A 26,871-nucleotide genomic window follows, 5' to 3' on the forward strand; every position below is an offset into this window, starting at 1 on the left:
TGAATTTCACTTCATTGTTTGAGATTTAAAAATAAGATTGTGTGGACTATAAAATGCTGTCTCTGCTATATCAAAAGCATTGATCTTGTTTGCTAGAAACACACAAATCAATACAGCAAGTATAGATTGTAATAGACTAGAAATATAGAAGTATACATTTGATTCATGAGAGGAAATAAGCAAATTCAGATAGCTCAGGGATTACTTTTTTGATGATAGGAATAATTTTAATGGTAGGGAGAACACATTGTTTCAATTGTTTACCAAGGACTGACTTCAACAGACTATTTTTCCTAAAGAAATGTCACTTTTCTGTTGTTTTTACACAACAGGCTGTATTTTCATGCTTCAGAATACCATACTTCAGCAACAACACATTTTTCTGAAGCACCAACAAGAAAAGGAATGAGAATATGGGAAAATAAATAATTAGAAATAAAATAAAATCTGTAAAGAAGCTGGCATGGGTCTGGAGCTTCTTATGGAGAAAGGAATAAAAATGCTAAAAGGTAAGGAAGACTGAAGCAACAGCCTGGGAGAAAGGGTGTTGACCTGTTGTTCTCTTTAAGGAGTCAAATGCAGATATGGTCTCTGTCCAAAAGGAGGAGGTAGTAAAGACAAGGGAGTTATTCCAGCAGTTTAAGTGAGTTTTGAATAGTTTGGAAAATGTATAGAGCATTCAGTTTCTCCTTTTTTAACCATAAAAGCTCACTCATCCTGATCACAAATATAATTTCCTTTAAGAAACCTGTAAAGTATTCAAATACAGCACCAGTGTGGCATCTACTTCAAAATTTCCTTTTCTTTCTTCAGCTGTTCAAATACACCCCCCAAGGAATGCAGAAAGTTACAGAACCAACTTATTTCATGGAGGTAACAAAAACTCAAGCTATTATAATTTTAACTCTTTTCTTGACATCCATCATATACTGCTTCTCAATTATACCATATTTTTTTATGCCTTCTCAAACGCATTTACATTGACTCATATGCTAAAAAAATAATCAGTTTATTAAGTGATGTTGACTGATGGTACACACAAGTACTAAAAGACAGTCCTGTATTTTTATTTATCACTATAAACATCCGATATTTGATACAATAAGTGACCTGTGGTTAAATACATCTTGCCTTTCTTCATAAAGAAATATACACAGAGGAATAAATTAATAAAATGGAAAGTATTTAATCAGGAAATGTCTCATGAGCATTACAAACATTTCTGGGAGAAAGGTATTTTGGTGGTTTCTTATCTATCTTTGGGTATGCTTTTTTTTTGTGGTCACATTTGTACCATGTTCTGATTTCTTAGTGGAGATGGAAGTTGTTTATACTACAGCAAAAATTCCCAATGGTAAAATATCCTCTTCTAGAAAAGTTAAGAAAGTTAAGAAATGTCATTTTATCACTGTGTTCACACTATTTCCTTTTGTCTATTCCTTCCCATTTGGAAGTATTTAAGGAGGGAGGTAGATATACTAAGTATTCCCAGAGTATTTGGACACAAACTGTGCCTCCTTTACAGGCAGTACCTTTGCACATGTACAGGGGTTAGGATAAGGTTATGGAGTCACTACATCATATGTTTTATATAAAGCTGTTGTATAGGACTTGTCTCAAAATAATAAAAAAAAAACTAAGTAGCATTCCTATGTGACAAGATCTACTAAGCAAAATGTTATGGTTTAGACAAGTTGTAAATCCCTAACTGTAAGGATTATACTTCCAACAGCTACAATATTATAATTTGATTTGACTTTTTTATGAAATAGCTTCATGTTTCATTAAGGAAGTTCACAAGTTCATTTTAAGTGACTACAAATAGCAAACTGTTAGTTCCTCACTTAGCAGTGTTGAAACTAGTAGTCAAAAAATAGGAAATAGCTGGAATTGCTCTTCCATAAAATGTCTTCCATAAAATGTCTGGGTCTACAATGAATTCCAGCCAGCACTCTACTCCACCTTGGTCTAAAGGAATGGTATCTCACAGTAGTAAGGCTAGCTCAGTATTTCCCATTTTCAGCATCAAGTTTCATCTCTATAATCAAGCAGTGCATAAAAAAATCATTAGTAAGCATGTGATAACCCCATAGAACTTTGTCATAATTCAAAACTTGAAATACTTGGCCAAATCTCACAGCAACTGGTTGTAGTATAAATTGGCATATTAAGCATTTTTGTCCTCCAGCTCTTTTTTTTTGTGATTTCTGACCACGTTTTAAGAATTCACAATTCTTCACATCCTATCTCCTAAAACATAATTTTTTAGAGCACTCTTTCACCAGAAAATCTGAGGCAGGGAGAGGTTGCCTTCTCTAGTTAAAGGGGGGGAAAGGCTAAATTCCATAATATGTCACAAAAAATTCACAAAACATACATTTTACATTCATAATACATACACTTACACTCATAATACAAACCAAACGAGTCATGTCTTACGGAGATCTGACAATCTTAAGGAAGAATACCAATATGGGAGAATTTGTAATCACTGATTCAGAAGAAGCTGAATTGATTGCATCCATACAGCACACCTACACCTTAAAATAAAAATTAAATAATGGAAACCATAAAAGAAAAAAGTGTTGATATATAAACAGTTTCCAGCAGAGGGTCAATGTACTTGCTCTTGGAAATTCCCATAATATAGTTACAGAAAATTGCAGCCCTTATCCCCATGAGGACAGTGCAAGACTTTTTGGCCACTCTTCAGTCCAATAAAAAGACATAACTGGTATGTTTGAAAGGAATTTTGGTCAGGCACAGTTTAATTACACTGACATCATATAATCCTTTGTTCTATCAGACTGACTTGTGGAAGAACTGAGGGTTGCAATCATTTCCTCAGTCTTGAAGCCCATGAATCAGCCATCCATCTTGCACTGGAGCTGCTGACCCCTGCCTGAATGCAGCCGGGAGCTGGACCAGATGCAGATGGCTGCGGCTGCTGAGGCAAAGCCGAGCTAACACCAGAAAATTGTGCAAATCAATCAGAACAGTAGGGGATTACTTCAGTACTTTGGCTTGCCAGTACTAACAAAACTAAAGTAATAAGAGCATGGAGTCTTGCTCTGAGGCAGAGCAATCAAGACACAGAGCCATGGCTTCTATGAAGGCAAACCTAGTAGGAGCAGTGGCCAGGTGAAATCAAAGCGGAGAATATTGGCTCTGTTACTGAGCTGGTGAAATGGATTTTTAACAGGACAGAAGGAAACTTCCCCTTCTTGGAGTAAATACATGGTTGGTCTTTTACAAAAACTCAGAAGTAAATTTTAAAGAGAAATCACCAAGAAAAGCCCAAGTTTCAATGAAGCAGTGGAAGTGTGCACAACTGTTCTGGGGAAGAAATAAACTGCATTTCTTTTCATACATGATGACACCTCAGGGTCTCATTAATTCTTGAGAAGCTCCTATTCAAATGGAGAGTCATAAGTAAGCACTACTTTATTGTCTCTTCTCTTCCTATAAAGAAATATGTAAGAAAAGACACTTCCAGTTATGCTCATTGCTATGTTTACCAAAGGCTGTCACATCAGGACCACATTACTGTAACATAATCCAGCCAGACCACACAAGGCCAGCTAAAAGCTGAAGGCAGTGCAGAAAACAGCTGCTTGTTTAACTTTGCTAAATGCTGAGAAAATAACACAGCTTGCCTGTAGATTGGCCTCTAGCTATATATTGTTTTTCAGATGGCAGTTACTGTTTAAAGTTCTACACAGGGCACCATTTGTTTACCAGCAAACATCCAGCTAACACTCCAATAATCTCTGAAGAAAAAGCATAAATTATCAGGTGTTTTCTATGAAAAATCCTTGATTCCAGGGCTCACTCCTCAGCAGAAGGCAAAGCCTGCCAACTTCAACAGACCAAGCTTGCAGTTTTTCTGCTCACATGGAGAATACTGGCTGCAGGACTTAATTATGAAAATTATTTAAGCATCATTGGGTGAGCAGGTCAAGATTTTCCTTGGGATGTGACATGAAGATGAAGCTTACTTTTCAAAAGGTGTCCACAATTTTTGCCTGTTAGATTTTAAAGAGAACAATCTCATATATTCCTCATTGAAGTTTCCTTCTCATTTCTAAGAAACGTTTCCATTCTATCAGGTCAAAAATCTACTTTTTAAAATCACCTGCATAAAATGACTGCAAAGATACAGATTTATGATAACACAAAGATTTTTCTTGGACAATTTCATTATCAGGAAGAATACCAAAAGATTACTTATCTCCAAATATGACCTCAGCATTAATTTTGTCAGTAAGCCACAAAAAAATGAGCATACTGTATTTTTTGAACTTGCTGTATCTCCCTCTGTCAGTCTTGAGTCCACTGAGAAATTCTGCATATTTACTTCTTTCTGTGAGGCCAAGATCTGCAAGTTTTAAATAAGTTTTTGTATAATTATTGAATATCCATTTATCAATCCATTTGGTGACTTCCTAATACAAAAGGCTTATATTTGCACAAACCCAAGACTTGCTACCACAATAACTGGAGAATAAGTTACTTTAAGATTTTGAAGCATTTTAGCTGTTTTCACTTACTGGAAGAGAACATTTGACTTAATTCCAAATAAAACATTGAAGAGATAACATTCTTATCTAGTCATGTAAGTCAGTAACAAACTAGTCTTATCTGAAGGGATACGATGAAATTGTGCATGGGGGAAAAATCTTATTATTAAAATGTTTCATCAATGCAAAACCAATGTCTAGATCAAGACCATGCATAATATTTCTATGACTACAAACCCCACAGAAATATTTGTTTCCAATCCCCACTGTATGAGACCACCACCTCCTACTCTTCCTCCAGGAATACATGCCATGATGGAGTGAAAGTTGAAAACACACACCCCACCTTTGCTTGTCATCAGTAGCCACTCCTTTCACCAGTACCTAAACTAAATCTTTAATCCTAGAGAACAATTTTAGGAGTGTGCCCCAGCTACTTCTGCTGTGACATTTTGGTAAAGAATTATCAAGAGAACACAACATTCCCAAATCTTTCTGAAGAATCTATTAAGTTAAAACTTCAGTTTCAGAGTGAGCAGCATACAGCTTCTGACCTCTGTTTTTTTATAGAGAAAAGTAACAAAAGCATTATCAAACTCAAAGTCACATGAAAAATCATCCAAGCATAATGAAAACAATTCTAGTAAGACACATTACTGGTAATCTGTTGGATGGAGGGAGAAAAATACTGTCTGCCATACTAGCTTTTCAAACAGAAGACAATGTTTTCCATACACTGATTAGTTTAAATAATTCCTTTTGTTTTCTTCAACTTTTAAATAAATGAAAATAGCTCAGCTCTCTTTCATCACAGAAATAGAATAATGAAGGTTTTAGTCCTGACTCTTAGAAATCCCCAGAATTTTGTCACTCTACACTGATAAACAATTTCTCTTACACCAAGAATAATACAATGGTTTTGGCCAAGTGAAGATGCAATACACAGGGTAACAATATAGTGGAATAAATATTGTCTGGATTGAAATAAAAAGTTCGTGTTCATCCCAGCGTCTTAGCAAACAGCTGTAGTTCAGCCTAGTCTTTTGTTAGTGCTTGGGCAAATGAATGAAGTCATCACTGCCAACAAAGACTCTCACTTAAGTATTGCATGGCACAAGGTCAAGAATCTACTCCTGTGAGTCAGACATGAAAAAAGCATGTAAAGGTAATATTCTCATTTTCAATGAATGCTGTGAGGACTGTAAAAGTCTTCAAGGCTTTTAGTTAGCTGTGATATATCTTTTTCTTCATTTGCACGACCAAAAAGATAAAACTTGGTTTAATAGCAATATTACCTTTCTCCACCAAACATGCAAATTCATCAATAAAACCCTATAAATAGTTTATCAAGGATCTATTTTCATTAAGGTCATATAGTCACAGAAATATTTAGGCTGAAAAAGACACTGAAAATCAAGTCCAACCATAAACCTAGCACTGCCAGGTCTAAGTGCCACACTTGCACATAGTCTAAACACCTCCTGGGGTGGGGACTCCAGCACCAGGCAGTCTGCTCTAATGCTCCACAATTCTTTCCACAAAAAGAACATTCTTAATATACAACCTAACCCTTCCTTCACATGAGGCTGTTTCCTCTTCTCCTACCACTTCTTTCTTGGAAGAGACTGACATGCCACTCAGATCCCCTGTGCCACCTTTTCTACAGACTAAATCAGTTAACACTCATTTGGTAAGATTTGATTTTCACCCATATATTGTATTTATTGAGAATATTTTTTATTTGACAGTGACCTCATCATCAGGATAAAGTGGAAAATAACTGATGCATGCTGAACCTTTTATTGTAATTATTGATTGATCATCTTTATAATGAGAAAAAGATACTGTGGCATTAAAATAGAGCAAATATTAAAAATAACTAAAAAAAACCCGAACAAACAAACTCCCACAACACATTTTTTATACTAAATACACCAAAAAAGAACAGCAAAAATATAGACTGGTGCTAGGTATTATTCACTTGCTTATAAATATAACTGCTAAAATTTTAACCAACAGCTCTATATTCTCATCTAAAGACCTGTTTTATGTAGCAGGCATGTACATTATTTCTGTGAAAGGACAAAAATAATTTATTTGTTTCCCACATAAAAAATCAAATGCAGATCATTTCCACCTATTGACCACAAAATCCACATTATTAATCATTATTGCCTCCTTGCTAGCAGCCATTATAGTTTGTTTCAGGAATGTATAGAGCTGCATTTCCCAATGCTCTCCACTGCAATCAGCACAGCTATCTGAATTTACACCAGTTAAAAGATTTTACATGGTACAGAGAGAGCAAAGAAACACACAAAAATGAGCAGTGTGCATTATAAGGTTTAAGATTCACAGTGATTGCTACAATTCCATGTATCATTTAATATCCACCCTGTTTAATACCATTATCTATTTATAAGATTTCTATGCATTTGAAACACATAAGATTTAATTTTCCTGTGTTAGGGAGTTTTAATTCTTAGCTTTATGAATGTGAGTTGACACGGGAATTCCAGCACCAGGCTCACGGATCATCAGTTTACTTTTGATAAACAGGATTAACAAATCATCATTTAAGGACAGCTATTCCAGGTCTAAACAAATGTGGATGTGCAAGCACAATAACGTTTCTGACCAGCCCACACCAGAGTCTTTGTGAAAATGGGTAGTAAATACACAGAGAGAGAGGGATCTTTCCACCCATATACCCATCCCAGTACCCACCAACCTCTGCTTTAGGAATTTCCTGAGCCAAAGGCTGCATTCATTTTAAAACTGACAGTGACTTGTTTTTCAAATCAGCGGACCAGCAGCCACACTAGTCTAAGACATGACAAATCCGATGTTACCTTCTCCCCTCAGGCCTCAACTTTTGATCTCTGACTTCTTACAGCTAACACTACTACAGCAACACAGCATTAGAAACACAGGATGAAACAGCTCCTGCAGTTCCACCCAACTTACCAGAGACTGATGAAGTAGAAATATCATGTCAGAGCAGCCAGATGGTACCACTGATGAGGGAGAATATTCCAAAGTCCAAGGTAACAGCTGTCAAGGCAAACCTGCCAACTCAAAACTTGTCTGTAGCTACCCAGCCTCTTGGATCCAATGCATATGGACCAAAAATAAATAAAAATCACAAAATGAAAACCTTTACTTGTCCTTTTCTGCTCCTTCTCTCTCCCTCCCCCCACTCCTCTCCAGCTTTTCCTGTATCTTCTTATCTACAACAGGGAAAGTGAGGATCACAGCTCAGCTGCAAGAATAAATTGCCATTTATTCTGTACCAAGCCAATCCAAAATATTTTTAAATCAGTAAAAATGTCCTATAGCATCATAGAACATAGATCAGATTCTCATAAATCTCTTTGTCTGCTTAATATAGCAACAAAACCAGTGAAAAATCTCAAAATTTAAAACACTAGGTGTTTTAATACTTTTTTAAAAGGCTTCATTAAAGCCATTTGCCACAAGATCCAAAGCTTGTTTACTGTGAAATGCTACATAAAATGCAACTGGAACAGTGGCCCTTTTTTCATTGATCTGATATCTCCCAACCTGAAGTTAACTGGGAGAATAGGAAAAGGCCACCCAACCCCTTATTTCTGCTTTTTTTGAGTCTTTCCTCTAATCTGGTGAAGCAGTTTCTTGGTTTTCTACTCCCACCTTAAGAACAGGTACTGTTTTCTGTATTTAAACAGAAAGGAAAAAATGGGTTGAGTCAAACATACAAGAGCTTATTTTTTCAGGTTCAGGGTTCAGGAAATGTCAATCTTTTAAATTATAACAGTATTTTTTTAAAAAGCCAATCATTACATTAATTTGATTAGATCACAATACACTGACCTAGTTCAGCTTAATTTATTTGATGGTAGCAGGCTGTTAGACAAACCAGAGCTTTGATGTGAACTAGTTCTACCCTTTTCAAACTGTTTAGTAAGAGAACAGGAACAAACAGAGACTTTGTTAACAAAGGCCGTTTCTGAAGACTACATTTAAACACCAGTCATGTTATTCTAAACAGGCCAAATTGGCCTGCAAAATCTCGATATAGCCCCTTTTTAATAGAGACAAATGAGTTTGAAAACCAATCTATCAAAATGGATTGTGTTTAGTCAAAAACAAAAATAAACACTATCAACAACAACAACATCCCTTTAAAGAAAGCCAAAAAGTCTGGCAGCTTTTAATTCATGCACAGTAACTTACTGCATCTGACTTTCCCAGGGCAATCCCAACCCTGCAATTACCCAGCAGTCACAACTAGTTTTCCGAACAAAGCTGAGCCTACACAGAAATACCAGTTATAATAAAGATGCATTGAGATTATTCTTCCCCATGTTTTCTAATGCTTAAAAAGGAAATTTCAGGTAAATGCAAAAAGAAATAAAAACTCAAGCAATTCCATCCCAGATCATGTCACACATGATCAGCATTTCCTGTTTTCTAGTTCAGCTTCCACCAAAGGCAATTACACTTTTTCAATTATAAAAAAAAAAGAGTCCCATTAAATCTCACATCACATCTGCAACATACTATTAAAGGGCAGAAATAACTCCACTGCAACCATAAAATTCATGAATGATTTTGCTGAAAATTTCTTCATCATGTCATGTGTGAATATAACTACTGTCTTCAGAAAAGCAGCAGGGTGATAGCAAATCATGCTTAAAATAAATTGATTCTTTCTTATATTCTTGTTTTATCTCCATGCACTGGTTTCTTGACCCACATAGAGTAGCATTATCCAAAATGTAGACAGCAGTTACAAATAACACTAATATTGTTTACTTTGTGGATTTTCTGTTAATCCAGTGACACTGCAAGAAGAGAACATAAACACTGCAGTGAAATGTCTTCTTTATTTTATTTTGCATCATATTAAAAAAAAGGTGTTTAAATGACCTTTGGATTGCCTCTTCTGCTCTCTTCAAATCTCTCTAGCCTGTAGGAGATGCCCCTGCATCCTGACATGTTCTGCTAGCAACAATGCTCTCCTGCAGCCAGAGATTTCCACAGGATGCACTTCTGCAAGTATGGCACTACCAGGCCTATTCCGACAGACCAATGAGAAAGTCATCCAGATCCAAAGAGAAAGACAGACCTTTCCTAAAAGCACAGCAATATTAAAGCTGTTCATGAAGTTTAAAACATCACAATGGCTCTTCTTTTCTGTGAAGAAGATGGTGCATTTCAGTTAGGGAAAAAACCCAACACTGATTTGAAGTCCTTAGGAATTCCTCTGTAATAAATGCACCAATCAAAGAATCTCAGTATTGTTATCCTAGCCTTGGCTCTGCATGTGTGGAAGACACAACTGCTGGAAAATTATCATAATTACTTCAAGAGACTTAATTATTTATTTCACAGTCACTGACTTATTAATTTGCTTGGAAATAAGTAAAAAATAAAGATTCTTATTTGTATTTAAATCTAACAATCTTTTTCAGTTCAGGCACTGACAGTTCCTCATAACTGAGGGAGTTTCAGAAGTTCCCAAAAGCACTCATTTATTAAAACAATTTTATTCAAAGTATTTTGGTGCAATCCAAAAGCTTGGATTATTTAGGTTAGACAGGCTGCTGGCAACAGATGTTGAAGCTTAAACTCCTAGACATCAAACAAGGAATTTGTCTCACATTGGAAGATATAAAAGGTAATTCCTCCTTGTAACTCACCAACTACTGTAGGAATACATCTGAAGTAAGTTTTCCTGGGTGAGGTCCATTAATACAAATAAATGCACAATCAAATGCTGTTTAAAGGGTATCTTCTAAATCACATGATAGTGGTGAATGGATGAACCATAGCTCAACATTTTTAATTTACAGAGTACTTTCTATGCCTTATGCTTTTGCATATAAGCCTTCAGACAATTATTCAGTCATAGAACCACAAAGCCCTCAAAAACGGAAATGTGCCAGAATTAATTTGGGGAATGTTTCAGCCTCAAATGAAGCAGCAAATGAGTACATTTTCATCTGTTCCTTTTCCTTTCTCAAAAGAAGCTATCAATGATGGCTTCCCTGGCAACAAGGCACAAACACACAACATCACTGGTTCGAGCAGCTAATCAAGGACAGATGTCTCAAGAGAGCATCAAAGCAGCCTTCTGCATTTCCAAGCATGTCTTACTTTTCCACAAATAAAAATATCCCTATAGCTAGAAAATCCAGCTGAATTCTCAAAGTAAAGACATGATTTTTTATTTCCAGTGCATCTTTCTATACTTTAATTACAGGTTCCCTGCCAGTTTAAATAAAGGAGCAGAAACATTTGCCAGAGCCATATGGAAGCATCAAAGAGCAAGAATGTTTTCTTGGGAAATACTTCTAAAGTGGTTTTCATCCTAACTTCCAAAGTACTCCAGCATTCCTTTACGATGCTGAGTGCCTTAACTTATAATAAACACATCAATAATATTTTCAAACTGATTTCAGAGTATTCTGGCATAAAGTCAAGCTTCATTAAAGGTCTTCTCTAGGGTTTCAAAGATCATAGACTCTCATGTCCCCTTCTGTAGAACCTACACACACAGAAGTCTTGTATGATCTATAAGACTTCAGTGCCATTTTCCCCAGAAAATGCATCTACATCAATAAAACCCCAGGCAATCCTGATTTCAGTTACCTTTCTTTTCCATAGCAACATATGTCTATTACGTATGTGAAACAGCTTATTGAACAGATTATTGAAAACTTTTTACAGCATATGACTACAGTGCAACATTAATTAGTAACACTTTAATAATAGCAGTGCTAATTAATTCTTCCTAACCTATGGCAAAACAGCATGTGCAATGCTGTAGTGTTATCATTCCATGGTGTACTTTTCACACTGAACATACATTGTGCTGATCATAATTCCAACATAACATCTCCCAGAACACAGAAGAGCTAAGATGGATATGTGGAGGCAGATTGATTTACCAAGACAGAATGACATGTGAGCGGATGCAGGCAGCTTCTGGCAACAAATCAGTGTGGGAAAAATTCAAGGTTTTTTTCCCTGATTGCTCTTAAGAAGCAATGAGTACATTGACATCTTGTCCCAAATTCCATTAAATTAATGATGGGACTCTCAGTCTACTCAAATCTCAACACACAAGGCTAAACACAAGGTCACAGGGTCAGAATGGACACCCAAGTCAAACAGCATATATATAAACACATGATCCACACACAGATCTGCAATCTGGACCACAAAAGTAGACCACCATCACTATGTAAAATTATCTTTCAGCCTTAAAAATCTTTCAGGCATTTGGGATATAAAATCTCTTGATTTTCTTTCACATTGACCCAGTCATAAAATCAGTGCTAGTGAAAGCAAAGCAAAATTAACTATTTTAAAAAAGCTAGTTGATTTTCAAAAAGACCAAGTGAACACTGGAGGATCCCATCGCCAGATCTGTTACCATATCCTTTTTCCTAAGAACTCAGCTTTACTTGGAACAATAAATCAAAGTCACTTTGCCTCACTATTCTAAATTCCACAATTGATCATTACCTGTATTTAATCAACATCATTTGCTGTCATGAGTTAGAGGAGTCACCTGCCCTCCTTCTTGAAGGTACTCCAAATTCTATGTGCAATTTTGATTCTAAAAAGTGACACTCAGAACTTTTCATTTGCTAGTAGTAGCACCATAACAAGTAAGCAAATTTTGTTGGTCTAAAAGAGTTCTTTCTGCCATAAAGAACAAAGACAACTAACAGCTGCCTGCTGAAATGGCAGATGTACAAGAGCTACCCATTGGAAAGATGAGACACCAGGAGAAAACTTGCCAAGCTGCAAAAAGACACCTTAATTCATAATGCTACATTTAAAAAATCATTTCATGAGACCCAATGAGATTTCTAATCACTAAGAATATTAATTATAGAATTATCATTAGACAATCAAGCATTCCCTACTTAATCCTAGCTCAAGTTAATATCAATTGCCATTGAATGATAGTATGTAACATACTCCTACCTTCACATCTTGGAAAGCTGACTGAGAACTTTGGAGTAAAACAGTTCAGGAGAAGGCAGCAGATAAAAACAAATTACTGCTATTATGTGCTTGTTTGATTCAACAAGCTGCATGCAACCAGCTTCATCTTATTTCTGCCTATGCACAATTCTTCCCCTTCTCCACAGCAATGCAAAAATGGAGTCCAGAGAAATCTCCTCAAACTGCACACTGAAAACAGAGCTCCAGTCAAAGGGGTATCAGGGTGATTAAAACCATATAGTGACATATATTCACAGCTTCCCACTTCCTTGATGTGTACAGGCTAATGCCAGCAAAATAATTAATATAGAATATGATGAACTACAAAAATTAGTAGGAATTCACCAGCCTCTCATCACCTCCACTTCTCTTTTACGCACACTCACTTAAGTTTCTAGAAATACCTGTATGCTTGTTCCCAAAAACCACCAAGAGATGCTCTGACAAAAAACAATGCTGCTCAAATGTTTTCTCAGACTTAACTGGAAAACACCACATTCCCTTATAAGCAGGCTTGTTTTTCTCTTTCTGTGCCTTTCTTATGAGTCTTCACATTCCTCTCACTCATCTCATCTAGAAATTGAATGAATAGAAAATTAAATTAGCAAATCTAATTTCTTGTGAATCTACCACAATTAGATGGTAGTAAAAAGAGTTACTAGAAGCCATACAATTTTGGATCTACTAAACTGGGCTGCTCAGTTTGCTTCTATCATGGACAGGGTTGCCAGCATAAATTTTATTTATTCTGTTGTCTGTAGCGCAATTCCTTGATTTGAAGATAAAAATTTCAAAGAATACCGTGCTTGCAAAGTTGATGTGTATATACTTACACTTCTCCCAAACAATAGGTTACTTGGTGGTCGAAAACCTCTTACTGCTGTGGATACTCCAGCTCTTTCAGTTTGCTTTTCTAGCAGATCTCTACCAATGGATCACAGTTTCTTCCAGAACACAAAGCTACCAGACACATCTCTATTTATTTTGCAGTGTTTTTCTGTATTTACACAATCTGTGTGGTTATGGGAATTTATCATCTCTCTGGACTTGTACCCAGGTACAGATTCACTTTTAGCCCAAGAGAATGCACTACGATTTATTATCTAGTGATACCACCAGCAACATCCATTGTGAGACATCAGAACTCTACCTAAATTCAGCTGCTTCCAAGAAGATGAAAGCTTGCAATAAGAACCATTAATGTTGTACAACATCCTGCTGTTACTGAGTACTTTTTGTTTACACATGCCTATATTCTCTAATTTTTGCGATGACAAGATATTACAGACAGTTCACTAATATATAGGAAGCACATCCATTAACATAATCATTAAGTGAACTAGTTTTTTTGCTAGCTGTGTAAAGTTAAAGTTAACCAGGAAAAGGCATTTTTCAAAACTACAGTTAACACAATTAACCCAAATAGCTTCTGTTTTTTGTACCTTGGGGTTCACTCATGCTGAAGATGAGAGTACAAATCTTGCTGTGATTCCCAGCAGCCACTGTTAATTCATTTCAAGTATATTGTTTTAATAGGAGATGGTTAAATGCACTTATTCCTGATTTAAGTATCAGGTACAAGGATGGTAAGACAACAAGCTGAATTCTCTTCTTGGTCATTCCTGCCATCACAGCTCTGGAGTCAGCCTAGGTACATCATTCAGGCAATTGGACAAATTTTGGTCCTCAGTAAGCTGATAGAATGGGGGCAAACGGATGAAGTACTGCACTAAACTTTATTACTGGAGCTTTTCAGAACTATGGCTTTCCAATCAAATGAACTGGAACTCACATTAGAAATTACCATCTGACTGTCTGATATGTCTAAAAAGATAGTTTAATGCAAAAAAAAAAAAAAAGCTATGAAATGAGAAAAAATGATGTTGTATAAGTAGGGCAGCAAATTATGTTGGACTCATATCTGCCATTGGTCCAAATCCACTAGGCAAATTCCAATACTATCATCATATTCTCACAAGCTGCTTCTTCACTAGTATATATATTTATTATAAAACTTCAGACTGTACTTCACTTTTTAATAGGCAAAAAATAGTCAATATATGCACCATTAATTATAAAACCTAGGTTCAGATTTATGCCATTTCAATTATCAGGCTGATGGATATTGTCTCAGGTTAAAAGAAACCCCAAAAATATAAAAATACAAAAAGAAGTTGGAAGTTTAAAAGTAAAGCTAGCAATTCTATGTTATTGCAACAACTTTTCACTATCAGCCAGATCATGGAATTTTATTCATACTCATGAAGTATAAAAGCAAACATGATTCTTTCAGAAGATTAGACAGCACAAATGTGCACCAATCAAGCTGCTGTTCAAATGCTGCTTTTTAATTTGAGAATGAGCTTAAAGGCTGAAATTACTACAAAATGAAAAACATGTCAGCATTACTTAGTCTACATTATTTCTGCATAGCAGAAAACACTGATGTCACAGACAACATGTGCGCCCTTCTTTACTATCTTCCCAGACTAAAGACCCAAACAAGCCAAGCAATTTTCACCCACAAGACTGAATGGATGTTGACAAAGCAGTAGGTTAGCACTTCACCATTTCTATCTTGACTAGGAGTTCACCACATCCTATCTATTTACATGATGAAACTCTGACTTCAATGACTTTGTGATGCATAAAAATGTCCTTCAAAGAGTGGGCATCCAATCCACTTTCCTCTGAAAGTTGAATGGAAACTTGGCCTTGATGGTAATAGAAGAAGAAAGAAGATGAATTTTGTATGTGTGAGTACAGGCAAAGCACAAGGTTTGTTGACAGACTGAAGAATATTCTTGTGGAATGTGAGATGGAAAAAAGCTTTAATCCTGCAGATTTCTATTTTAAACTAGAAAAATACTGCCAGATTTCCAAAAGTGATTGTAAAAACTTTAATAACAGCCCACAATTTCTTTAAATTCAGAAGGGAGATAAGCTCAAATCCATTATCTGCAGTATCTATGACATTAGGGACACATTTCAATGAACACATTTAAAATTTTAAAAATCCCATATATTTTCAAAGTATCTGTAAGAAGAAATACAATTTATTGGTGATTACAGACATGAAAAAAGTCTAGTCAACATTTATACAATCAGGAGAAAAGGCGGAGGAAAAAAATTAAATCACTAAGGCAAATTAGATTATTTCCTAAAGGGAATATTCCTTGATCTGCCTCTGCCAGTCAATCTACATCTAACTTATCTGGGGACAGCATGGTAACTTCCAGTGTCAGTGTGTAAGGAAAGGCAAGCAAGAAAGGTAAGACAAACCATCCTGGCAGAGTTCTTGCACCTTGCTTGCACAATCTACTGCCAGCCACTATCACAGAACATCCATAAGCACAGTCATGTACTGTCATGAAACTATTTGAGACAGCCTTTGTCAGCTCCAGGTTGCTGTGGCACAAGCTAAGTGATCTCAGGCCAGCCAAGCATGCTACAACCACGTTGTGACAGCTGCTCACCCATACTAAAATACAGGATCAATTCAATCATGGCATTGAGCCAGTACCATGGTCTAATTGTTTCTTTCTCCATCTTATGTCTACAACAAGCTTAGGAGTAGTTTCAATGAAATAGAACAAGACACCCCACAATTACTGTTAAAGCAAAAAGATATACTCATATATTGGGGAATAGGGAGAGAACACACTTTTCAGGACTGATTTCCATGTAGGTAGATATCATTTAATTGACACCCACTGAAATGTCTACATGAGATAGAACTTGTTGCGCCCTCAATTGATACTTCAACCATAACAGCTATTTGTCTCTACAGCATACCTTAGAGAGATATTATCCTAATTTTCAGAGAGACTCTGAAGCAGCTCAGAATATAGAAAGTCAACAATAGCACCACAAATACATGGTTCCCCATCCTGTATTCCAAGAGCATTTTTCTGTATTTTTCAACTGATTATCAATCTACCATGATGTCATTCTGGAAGAAAAATAGTTTTGTGCCTCTTCATCTACTAAACATGTTGAAAAAGTCTTAGAGCTGATTAATAATCCTTCCACACAAATTCCTAGCTCTGCCACAGCCAAAACAAACAAACAAAAAATGTTTTAAGCAACCCCACTGCAGGTCATCCTAAAGATAAGGATAGACCGCTTTGCTGCCAAAAACATCATAAACAGGTATCAGGCTTATTCTCCTCAATTAGAGGCTTTTAAAATTGCTGGTAGAGGATGTAAATGGTTTTCATTTACTATTCAGATCTTTATTAAACATCTCCATGACCTTGTTTCATGCTGGCTTTTCCTAAACATAAAGGTACTTCACCCCACACATGTACAAATGGAGTACATTTTTTTGCATGTACTCCAATTGCTACAGCCACTAAAGCTTTTTATCATTACTGCTTCCAGTTCACTTCCATAAGGGTGTCAGAAAACAGACAACAGACTGATGTATATCACTTGTCAGAGACCACTGGCTTTTTTAAAAGTGTGTTTTGTGGATATGCTCTGAGCATAATTAGGCAAATTAATGGTAATTAACATCCTGGCCACCTGGGTCCTTTTCAGTTCTACACTAAAATATAAAATCTAAAAAAAATTAGAAAATTAAATAAATAAATAAATGGATGTTTAAAAACCAAACTGTTGCAAAATAGCCTACACTACCCTGCCATTTTTATCTCTAAACTGTTTTCTGCCATCTTATTACTTTCAACTTAGCCCAACAGAAGAAGCATCAAGTGAACATGAAGCATACAACTTTCCTTTCAACACCCCCCCCCCAATGCTGGCTAGCTCCAGTCAGCAACTTTCTATCAGTTTATGCTTTTCAATTTGTGCTGAATTAACTTCCTTAAAAATTAATCTTTCTGCTTCCCTTTAGTCTTCAAGAAAAAAGCCTGCTTTCCTATGACACAAAACCAAATTATTACAAATTCTACCCAACCACTCTGTGTAATATATTCTCACTTTAAAACTCTTCTACCTCATTTTCTACACCTGGTACTTGTTATACAATTTGTAAAACAGATGGTACATACAACTTAATGAGGGGACCCCAATTATACCATAAGTTCAATTTGAAATACTGAAGTCTTACAGTTTTACTTTCACTGTAACAAGCTTTGTTAGCAAAAGCTTACATTTTAATTGTGATCATGTACTTCAATTTAAAATCTGATAGAATGGTTGAAGCCTTGTTTCATGGTCTGGTATAATATACCTTTGCTCTTCAAGGTAACTACTGTGACTGAAAATTAAGATAATTGCCATGGAAGATTATCTCCCAAAATTATAACTCAACGAGGAAATAAAATCACTAAACCTGAAAAATCACCTTAGACAAAAATAACTTCGTGTAGGGACTCAACTTTCATTTGGCCAAATAAAAAGAGAGGAGTCTTATCAGACTGTTTATCACCCTTATTCTAGAGTATTGCTGCAATATTTATTCCTATTTGGTAAAAACATTTACTAATTTTTCTATAATCTCTATTTACACTATTGCTGCTAAAGCCAATGCACGGTGGTTGCCACTTTCTCTGCAATCTTAATTTCAAGCAACAACATTGAGCTAAAACAAACACAATGAGAAATACAATGCAAATCCTAGCAGCAGTATAGTACTATTTCTGCAAAATTTAAAAGATACAGCTTAAGATGTAGGCTCTTAAAAACAACTGTGCATATTCCAGTTGTCTTTACACTTGCTCATTGTTCCATTGTAGAAACAAGCAGCAGACTGTGACTGCTACACTGTGTGGTAGGACAGATGTGGTTTGGTTCTGACTGCCCTACAGAACTCTTATGAAAAGGCAGCTATAGGAACACCTTCTATTAGCCTTAGTTTTCTTACAGATACTGGTCTGGCACACAAACTATAGAGAATTGTTGCTAAATCTTATTCAAGTTCTTCTTGAGGCTTATTGGAAGCACTACACAAGTGAAAAAAGCATTACTGCCATTTAACAGACATGTTGAAATCATAGACCAATTTAAATTTAAAACGAGGTCACCATCAGATTTTCTACATACTCCTATGCTTTCAAGAGCAGCAGAATTGAAGCAAAACTAGTGCTTAGTTTTCTCATAATACATTTAGCTTTTGCCATTTCCTTTGAGTTTGTATGCTGCAGAGGCTGATGTTAGCTTATTCCCCTCTTGCTAGATATGACAGCAACTCAGAATCAACAACACATGTTAGGCAAGTGATCATTCATGTTTTCTCAGTACAACTATGAACAACTATGAGAATGACTTCTGTTATGTTCCTGTGGAGTACACTGGAAAGAGAGTACACAAAATTTCTCCTGGAACTATTTTGGCAGTAACTAACACAGTATTTCTAATGATTGCAAGTCAGTTCTTCACAGTTGTGTGAAGTTTTCAATAGCTTAAAACCACAAACACAGACAAATGCAGAGTCCATACTCTCACCAAACAAAACCTTATCAACTAAATCAATAGCACTATAGGTAAAAAGATAATCAAAAATCTTATGCAGTAGACTTAATGATGGCAATAGTCAGAGATAAAGGTTCCAATATAGTTTGATGAGCAGGAACATATTCTTACAACTCTAAAACAAAAAGAAGAGTAAAAAGATTAACAAACACAAATGCATGTTGAGCACCTAAACTAACCGATTTTGTTTCAGGTATTCCTGTAAATTATAAGATTTTGGCATTTATAATAAAAAGAACTATCAAAATTAAAAGGTTTTTGCAAAATAGTTTCCTGGGCCATGACTAAAAATAAATTTGTCAGTACTGGTCTTCAATTTACCATGAAACAGGGAAGCAAAGTACATTAGCTTTGAATTACACAAAGAACAACAATGGATTAATCATTGCACTTGCTTTTTTCCTGCCTCCAGGAATAAAACTTCAGAGCCTCCCAATCACAGGGAAACTGAACAAGTGCATCCAGAGTTAATTAGATTAGCAAGTCTAGCATCAGAAAACAGCTTTCACCTCTATGTCTTTAACAACTCTTAACCTGCTCATAACTTTATCCTAATAATTCTTTTGATTTTCTTGATACAAATCAATTTTAATTTCGCCAATTCCAGGAATTAAGTTAACCAGTGAATCCTAAGTAAGAGTAACCTACTGAAAGCATTACTTAAGAATATCTTGACCAGATGTATCTTGTATTCCAAGGTCTTCCCAGAGAACCCTGAGCCTCTAAGATCTGAGGGAGCAATGTGAAGATGAAACACACTTTATCAGTCACATCATTAACTACGTCCTTCAACTTGCCCATAAAACAACACACAAATAAATTATCATAATTTAGTATTCAGGCTTTACAAAGGCCAAATGACACTGCTCAACTCCTGGCCCTTTTCTGCCTATGCAGATTCATGCCAAAACCCTTTTAGTAAGTTTTTTTTTTTAATGGTAGTAATACCTCTGATGTTGAAAAGAAATTCTTTCAAAGCATTGAGTGGAACAAAAAATTAGAAGAACAAGTGAAAATATCTAAATTTTGAGAGGATAAATAAACAAAGGATTTTAAAGAGACTAGGACACTGCCTCTTGAGAGATACACCTCTGCACTTTATAGAGCCTCCTTACTACTACTTAAGTTTAAAACAAAACCAACTACACCAACAGCCTAAACAGACAATTGGCCTTCTGGTTAAAACTTTTTGTGGGCACAGAGACTGGACTACAGCATCAAACTTGCATTCTTCTTTACTCTTATGTCAATATCACAGACCTCAAAAAAGTGAGATGAAAATAAGTTAATCTGACATATAAAAATTGCGCACATGTTTATAATACATACAGATACTTTTTTTTGGACTATACTAGACTTACAGCTCTACAGGCACTCAGACCTATTTTTACTCTTTGACCTGTGTCAATTCTAAACTGACCTGAAAAGGAAAGAGTAGAACAGCACCTGAGAAGATAGTGGCGAGCAGCACATCCACCACCTGCATTAAAAGAACTACTCACCTCCTACATATACAGGTGCGTGACCGCTCCAGTGAACTAAAAGAATGCAGCACACCTACTTTCAAGATGTCAAGATTGGAACTGCAGGAAAGATTGAAAATTTCAGAAAGCTAAAAATTCTTTGTCTAGTTCCTATCATCGCAGATGTGGTTAAAATACTGTCCAGAAATGAAATTGTGCACAACAAAAGAGTTAGGGAGACTGCTATTTCAGGGTACCATCTCTGGTCTATGTGTTGGCTTTTTCCCAACTTGGAAATGAAACCCAAGATAATTTTAGTAAGAAGGCAATATTAAAGAGGATCTTTAATGGAGGCCTCCAGGGGCAGTCATGGAAAGATGTCCACAAAAACCCATCCCCATAGAGATGAATACATATTTACAGTATTTAGGAAAGTAGCATAATTGATAGAAAGCACCAATTAGGAGGACAAGTGGTGATTCAATTTCCCCTCCAGACCAAGCCCCTTCTCTGGAGTCCCCGCTCAGCACTAGTTGTGCTTTGTCTATGAGAATGCATCTTGAGTTGTTCTTGGCTTTGGTTCCCAGGAAGAACCAATCACTGGGACCTTGTACTTCCCAGGGCTTGGAGATCTGGAATTTTCTGCTTAGGGAAAGGCCATGGAAAATTACAGGGAAAATTAGCCACCAATACAATAGGCTACAGAGCTACAAACATATGTGTGGAAAATGCAGAGAATGTATAAAAGGTAAAAAAAGGCAAAACCCAAAATGGCATCATACGGGGTTCCCTAAAATCTTAAATCCAGCATCCTTTCCCAAAAATGTTTACAAACAGTTTCATCAAAACATCCTCTAGAAAACGTCTTTCCAATAAAATTCTGGTTTAAGTTTATTAAACTGCCCTAGAAGTCTGCTTGCAGCAGTTCATTCACTGTCACTGGATTTTATCTTACTGCTAGTTAAGGCAGAGGTGGCCTATACTTTATTATTATTATAAATGCGAGGACCTGAAATTAGGAGATCTTTAAAATGGCTATTATACTAGATACACATCAGAATCTCTTTTATTTCTCATTAATTGGAAAATAAATCTTCAAACTGTTTCAAAATGCACAAAAAGGGAATTCTGACACAGTATGAGTAGTTGCACTTCTAGGTAAAACACTAAGCCTATATTTGGTCTAAAAGAAGTCATGATTCCTGTCAGTAGAGTCACTCACAAGTTTATGATATGTACAGAGTTTATTCAATGTCTTAAAGAGGTTCACATTGTTCTGTCTGCTAGTATTAAAAGAACCATAAATGTATACAAAAATTTAATTCTTTATCCTGCATCCATTAAATGTCTCAAAGGACTCCAGGCCACCTCCTCACACATGTAAGTAAAAGCTGAAGAATAAAAAGCAAGGACTGATTTTATCTCAAGGTTATGGAAACATCATTAAACCATAAAACCATGCTGTCAAAAATTTATCTTGACATTAGAAAATGTCTCAGTGGAGTTAAAGCCTTACCACATAATTAGCTGCAGATAATTCTGTTTAATACTGAGGATCAGAATTTTAAAACAGTCACAACCTTGATAAATGGCACGTTAAATAAACTGAAGCTTGCAAAAAGTGATCAGATAACAAAAATGAGAAAATTCAACTCCAGCTAAAAGGACAGTCGGTACAAAACCAAATTGTCTAGTAAGGACAGGGCAACGCTGTCAGAAAGGTAGGTGCATAACCCTTCTGAAACACCTCCCCATCCAGTACAGCTGGTATTTTCCACAGATCTCATGCAAACTAAAGATACATTGGGGTGAAATTCTGCCCCCATGGAAAGAAACGGCAAAATTTCCTTTGATTTGCAGTGGGAAGTTTCTACAATTGCGCACTCGGGAGGATTCTCTGCCTATTAAGCATCACAAGCAAGCGAACAAAACTGTAATTAATTTTCACAAAGAGAAGAGCAGTGGACAGCATAGAAGGAGGACTGTTTAAAAGAGCTTCCGAGAAGCTCTTTTGACCTAAATCAGGTTGGAGATTTTCCAAGAACTATCTGGAATATAGTCACCTCACCACAGGATAATTTTTCTCTTTTTCTCTTTTGTCTGGCAGTCTGTTTATTTTCCTTCTTGAGAATCCAGCATCAAACAGAATAAAAAATGACCTTTGACTGGATCTTTTTGTGGCATGCAATGAAAGAACTGATCCAAAAAAGTTCAATGCTCGAATAAGCACCTACTGAACTTGAAAGGAATGTTGGAAGTGATTGGGAAAACAAGATTACATCTTGAAGTTATGTATCTGTAGTATTTCTTTATTCTATTGACCACAGAGGGAAGTCATCACAGCTGGCCTTCTTTGGAGTTATACTACAGAGACTGCAAAAGTCATATCAGAGACTTTACAGTTCCCAAGTCCTACATTTTACCTGCTGAGAATAAGCATCCCTACTCAGCTTTAAAAAAAAAAAAATTGCATGGACATGTAATCTTCCAAAGAACATTCCATGGGAATGGCAGAAAACATCAGCTGCTACCTGCCTAGGGATGGGGAAATACCAAATTAATATTTTAATACACTATCACACTCATAACAAACTTATCTGACAATCAAATTGGGAAAGCTGTAAAATGCCACATGGAAAAATTAGAGTGTGACAACAAGGTCTTACAAAAAGCTTGACAGTTGTGCTTGACTCAACTCTGAATAAGATTCTAATTTTACTCATGCAAAGCACATGGCTGTTGACTGCTCTTTTCACCCAACCACTCACCTGTCCAGTCAGATTCTCCTATCCCTTCTGCCAGTTCTATTTAGTATTAATGATATCAAGTATGTGTACACAGGACAGGTCTATGTCATTTGCTTTCCATTTTCCCAGAGCAGACTATCACACAGACTAAGCAAAACCAGCAAAAGAAGGAAATGAGCCCTAGTTTAATGGACAAAATAAACCACCCCAAAACAAAAACAACTTAGAACTCAGCACTTCGCACTACATTCAGTACAGTGGGGAAAAATTCACAGTCAACATATAAAAAATATCTTTGTGACACCAAAGCTACAGTAGGGCAAATGTTGTCATTAACAGGAGCACTCCCAGTTCTCCAGTTAACAAAACAGGGAGCTGGGAAGTCTTGGCTTTCACTCTGCCCTTGATGGCCACTTACACCTCCTTGGTAATACAAGGGAGGGGAGAGGAGGGGCACATATGTGCACATGCTTGTGCATGTGTGCACATAAAAAAATTAAAAACCTTCTGCACGTTCTTCACCACTGTTCCAATGTGTTTAGTACTCATCACACTGTTTCTGTAATGCCACATGGCCATTCCCCATCTTAAGCTTATTATTATGTAGCAGGCAAAAACATTTAGAAAAAACTTCTTACAAGCTGCAACTCAGTTCAAACTGAGTAGGCAGTGATCATCTTCTGATAATCAGTTTTCTCTTCAGTTGCACAAATTCTCTACACCAGATAACACAATGTACATGTTTCATGTGAAATGCATCTGACAAAGCCCAGGCCAAACCAGCATGCCAATGCAAGACAATAAAACAGCTTGAGTGGAGATGAGGTAGTACTTAAAGGGTTTTATCTATGCAGCCTTTGGACTGGGTCTATTTCAGACTATGTGATTTTTCAGGGTAAAATTGCAACTTTGCATCACAGCAGTCTAACCAGCAATTTAAAAAATCCAGAAAAACAACACAGTTGATTAAATTGCTCCTACTCTTGCCCGCAGGAAAAAGTTTTTTTAACTGTGCAAACAGACTTTTTTTAAATGTTAAAAAAATAATTTATACCATTTTTATTTTATTTCTGCCAAAGAGGCTCTTTCTTTTAATTACAGCAGAAAAAAAAATTATATTTTGGCTTACTTCATAAGAATACACTTACAAAAACAACCAAAATGTAAATAAGATAAATCTTATGACAGAATTTATCAATCAATTAGAAATCAAAAAAATTAAACGGAGTTAAAACTATGAGTACTCTTCACATAAAATATTTCTGAGCATTGTTTGAATTTAGCTTCCTGAATTGAAAGTAAAAAAACATCTACACCAAAAGACAACAATATTTACTTAGTAGCACAATAGGCATTTTACATACTGTGGAATCTAATTTTAAATACTTTATATGTCACCTTTCAGAATAAATAATGCACAAGGCTTCTAGAAAAAGCAGCTTGTAGGATACAACACTATCACAAAAACTATACTTCTAGATGACCAAGTCGGATGGGAGGATATCTGCAAACATATTTCACTTTGCAGAAAAAATTTAGGCTGAAGAGTGATGTTATATATTCTTCATTACTGTGAAAAAACTACTCAGGTTGATTGACTGAATTATATTTGAACTTCCTTGGTGTTTTTCTCACCCAACAACTTTAACATGATAATTTTAAAAAAGGAAAAGAAAAAAAAATATCTTCTGGCTACTGCTTTAATTTTGAAGTGCTGCAATTAAAGTTATACTTCTGCTTAAATATTGACTGAATTAAAAAAAAATAGTTTGAATCCACTTTGTCATGTATCACACTGTGAATGTATCTACTGAACTCCCACTCAGAAATAAATTGTGAACACGAGGAAAAGATAATTTATGAGTTGTCAAGTAACCAGATTTTAACACTTACTTTTGTGAAGATCTGAAAAAAGTCAATTGCAGGTGGCAGTTGAGACTCATCCTGGATCTCAGTTTTCAAATACAGTTGCAAAGTCTGCGCAAGGTGCCTGAGGCCATCTTTCATTTCTTCACTTAACCGTTCAGTGTCTTATTGGGGAAGGGGAAAAAAAAGTAGACCATGTCATGAACAGAACATTTCACCAACATTTTGAAAACATCCAATGGCAGCCATACAGTCTAGACATTTCCAGTCCAGGAATTAATCATGACAGAGGGCAATTTTGACAGAGGGCAGACATTTCTCATTTTTTGTGACAGTTACCTATCAACACACAGTAGAGTTTATCAGGTTGCTACTGCCAAATCATATGAGTGAAACAGCAAGTTAAAGATCAAAAGCCAATGGATAAAGCAGATGTGTACGCAGATGTAAGACATTACATACAAAAATTAGGCATCTGGGTTTGTAACATTAACCACATTAGAATATGCTTGGAACTTTATGCAGCAGTACATACTTTTATACTGCATTCTCCACAGATGCATCAGAAACACTTTATGCCAGCAGATGAAACAGAAAAGTATTTATGAACAAAAGGAGTTTCATAGAGTGCAACTGGTAAACAATGAATATGAAAGAATAGTAAGTAAATATCACTTTATTATAAAGCACCTCTATTCATGTTTTTCAGATAGAAATCCTCAAGCAGAAAGAATCACAGTGCCTCATTTTCTAATTAAGTGATTTTGCATGCATCAGATCTCTGATAACAAAGAAAGTGAAACTGCTGCTGCCATAGCAAGTTCACTGCCTACCTGCTTCACACTTTCTTTTTCCTACCAGTTAGTACAAAATGGAGAATGTGAAGCAGAACATATTCAAACACCAGTCTATAAAAAAGGCAGAGATTTATCATGCACTATGAATCAATTTTATCTCTGCATAATGGTGAATTGTTATTTTTTTATAAACATTTATAGATATTTATAGCATCTCACAGCACTACCCAAGTGCAATTAACAGTGTGGATGTGTCCAGGTGATTTTGTAAGCATGAACAAATGTAAATGCTAGAAATCTAGACATGTATTTCACAATGTACAGAAAATCTCTGGTATAGAAAAATATGGTATCTATGAGGACTGTGCCTTCAAGAGAAGCAGCAAACTTTTAGATGACTGAAACAATCAAGTTTAAAAAATATAGAAGAAAACTTATAAACACACGCTTGCATTTCCTATTTAATATTCCTTTGAAAACAAAAATGTTTTTTACTTCAAATGCAATTATTCAAGACAACATGTGATTTACCTTAAACTATGTATAATACATTACAAAATGTATTATAAGAGAGGAAGGCATGGTTTGTTTCACTATTGGCAAGTGTAACAACCCTAGACTAAAGAAGAGAAATCATATAAGGAGCAGGTTACAAATGGACGCTGTAGCTTAGGACAGATGTGAACATGAATACCAAAACCAACTGGAACTTCAGGGACAACTGATAGAGATGGAAGCAGAATGCAATTATCCACACTGGAATCTGTCCAGGACATCAGAGCTAATGATCCAGAAAAAAAACCCCATGGGAATCTTAATGGAAAATGATCAAGACCTGGTTTTCTAAGCACATTAAAAAAAGGCCAAAAGCAAAATGAAATTAAATCTGTGTCTCTTTTCAAATTTTGTATTTTTTTTTTTTTAATTGTTTAAGAAACCTAGTGTGGGAGACAAAATGCAACAAAAGTCTATGAAAAAATTTCTAAATAAGGCATGGGGATTTAGTTATGTAACTCTGATTCTTACACAAGTAAAG

The 26,871-nt window shown here is 35.8% G+C and overlaps 1 protein-coding gene across 4 annotated transcripts in view; it reads right to left on the reverse strand.

Moving 5' to 3' along the window:
- SMYD3 (SET and MYND domain containing 3) overlaps positions 1–26,871 on the reverse strand; it is a 381,051-nt gene that overhangs the window by 299,826 nt on the left and 54,354 nt on the right. For 3 of the 4 annotated variants that reach the window (XM_058020608.1, XM_058020609.1, XM_058020610.1), the window contains exon 5: positions 25,066–25,202. In XM_058020608.1, the coding sequence (XP_057876591.1) occupies positions 25,066–25,202 (137 nt within the window). Of the gene's footprint in view, positions 1–12,503; positions 12,539–25,065; positions 25,203–26,871 lie in introns of those variants that run through there. The other variant, XM_058020611.1, reaches the window with a different exon arrangement.

The sequence above is a fragment of the Melospiza georgiana genome, chromosome 3, assembly GCF_028018845.1.
Source record: "Melospiza georgiana isolate bMelGeo1 chromosome 3, bMelGeo1.pri, whole genome shotgun sequence".
Classification (NCBI taxonomy): Eukaryota; Metazoa; Chordata; class Aves; order Passeriformes; family Passerellidae; genus Melospiza; species Melospiza georgiana.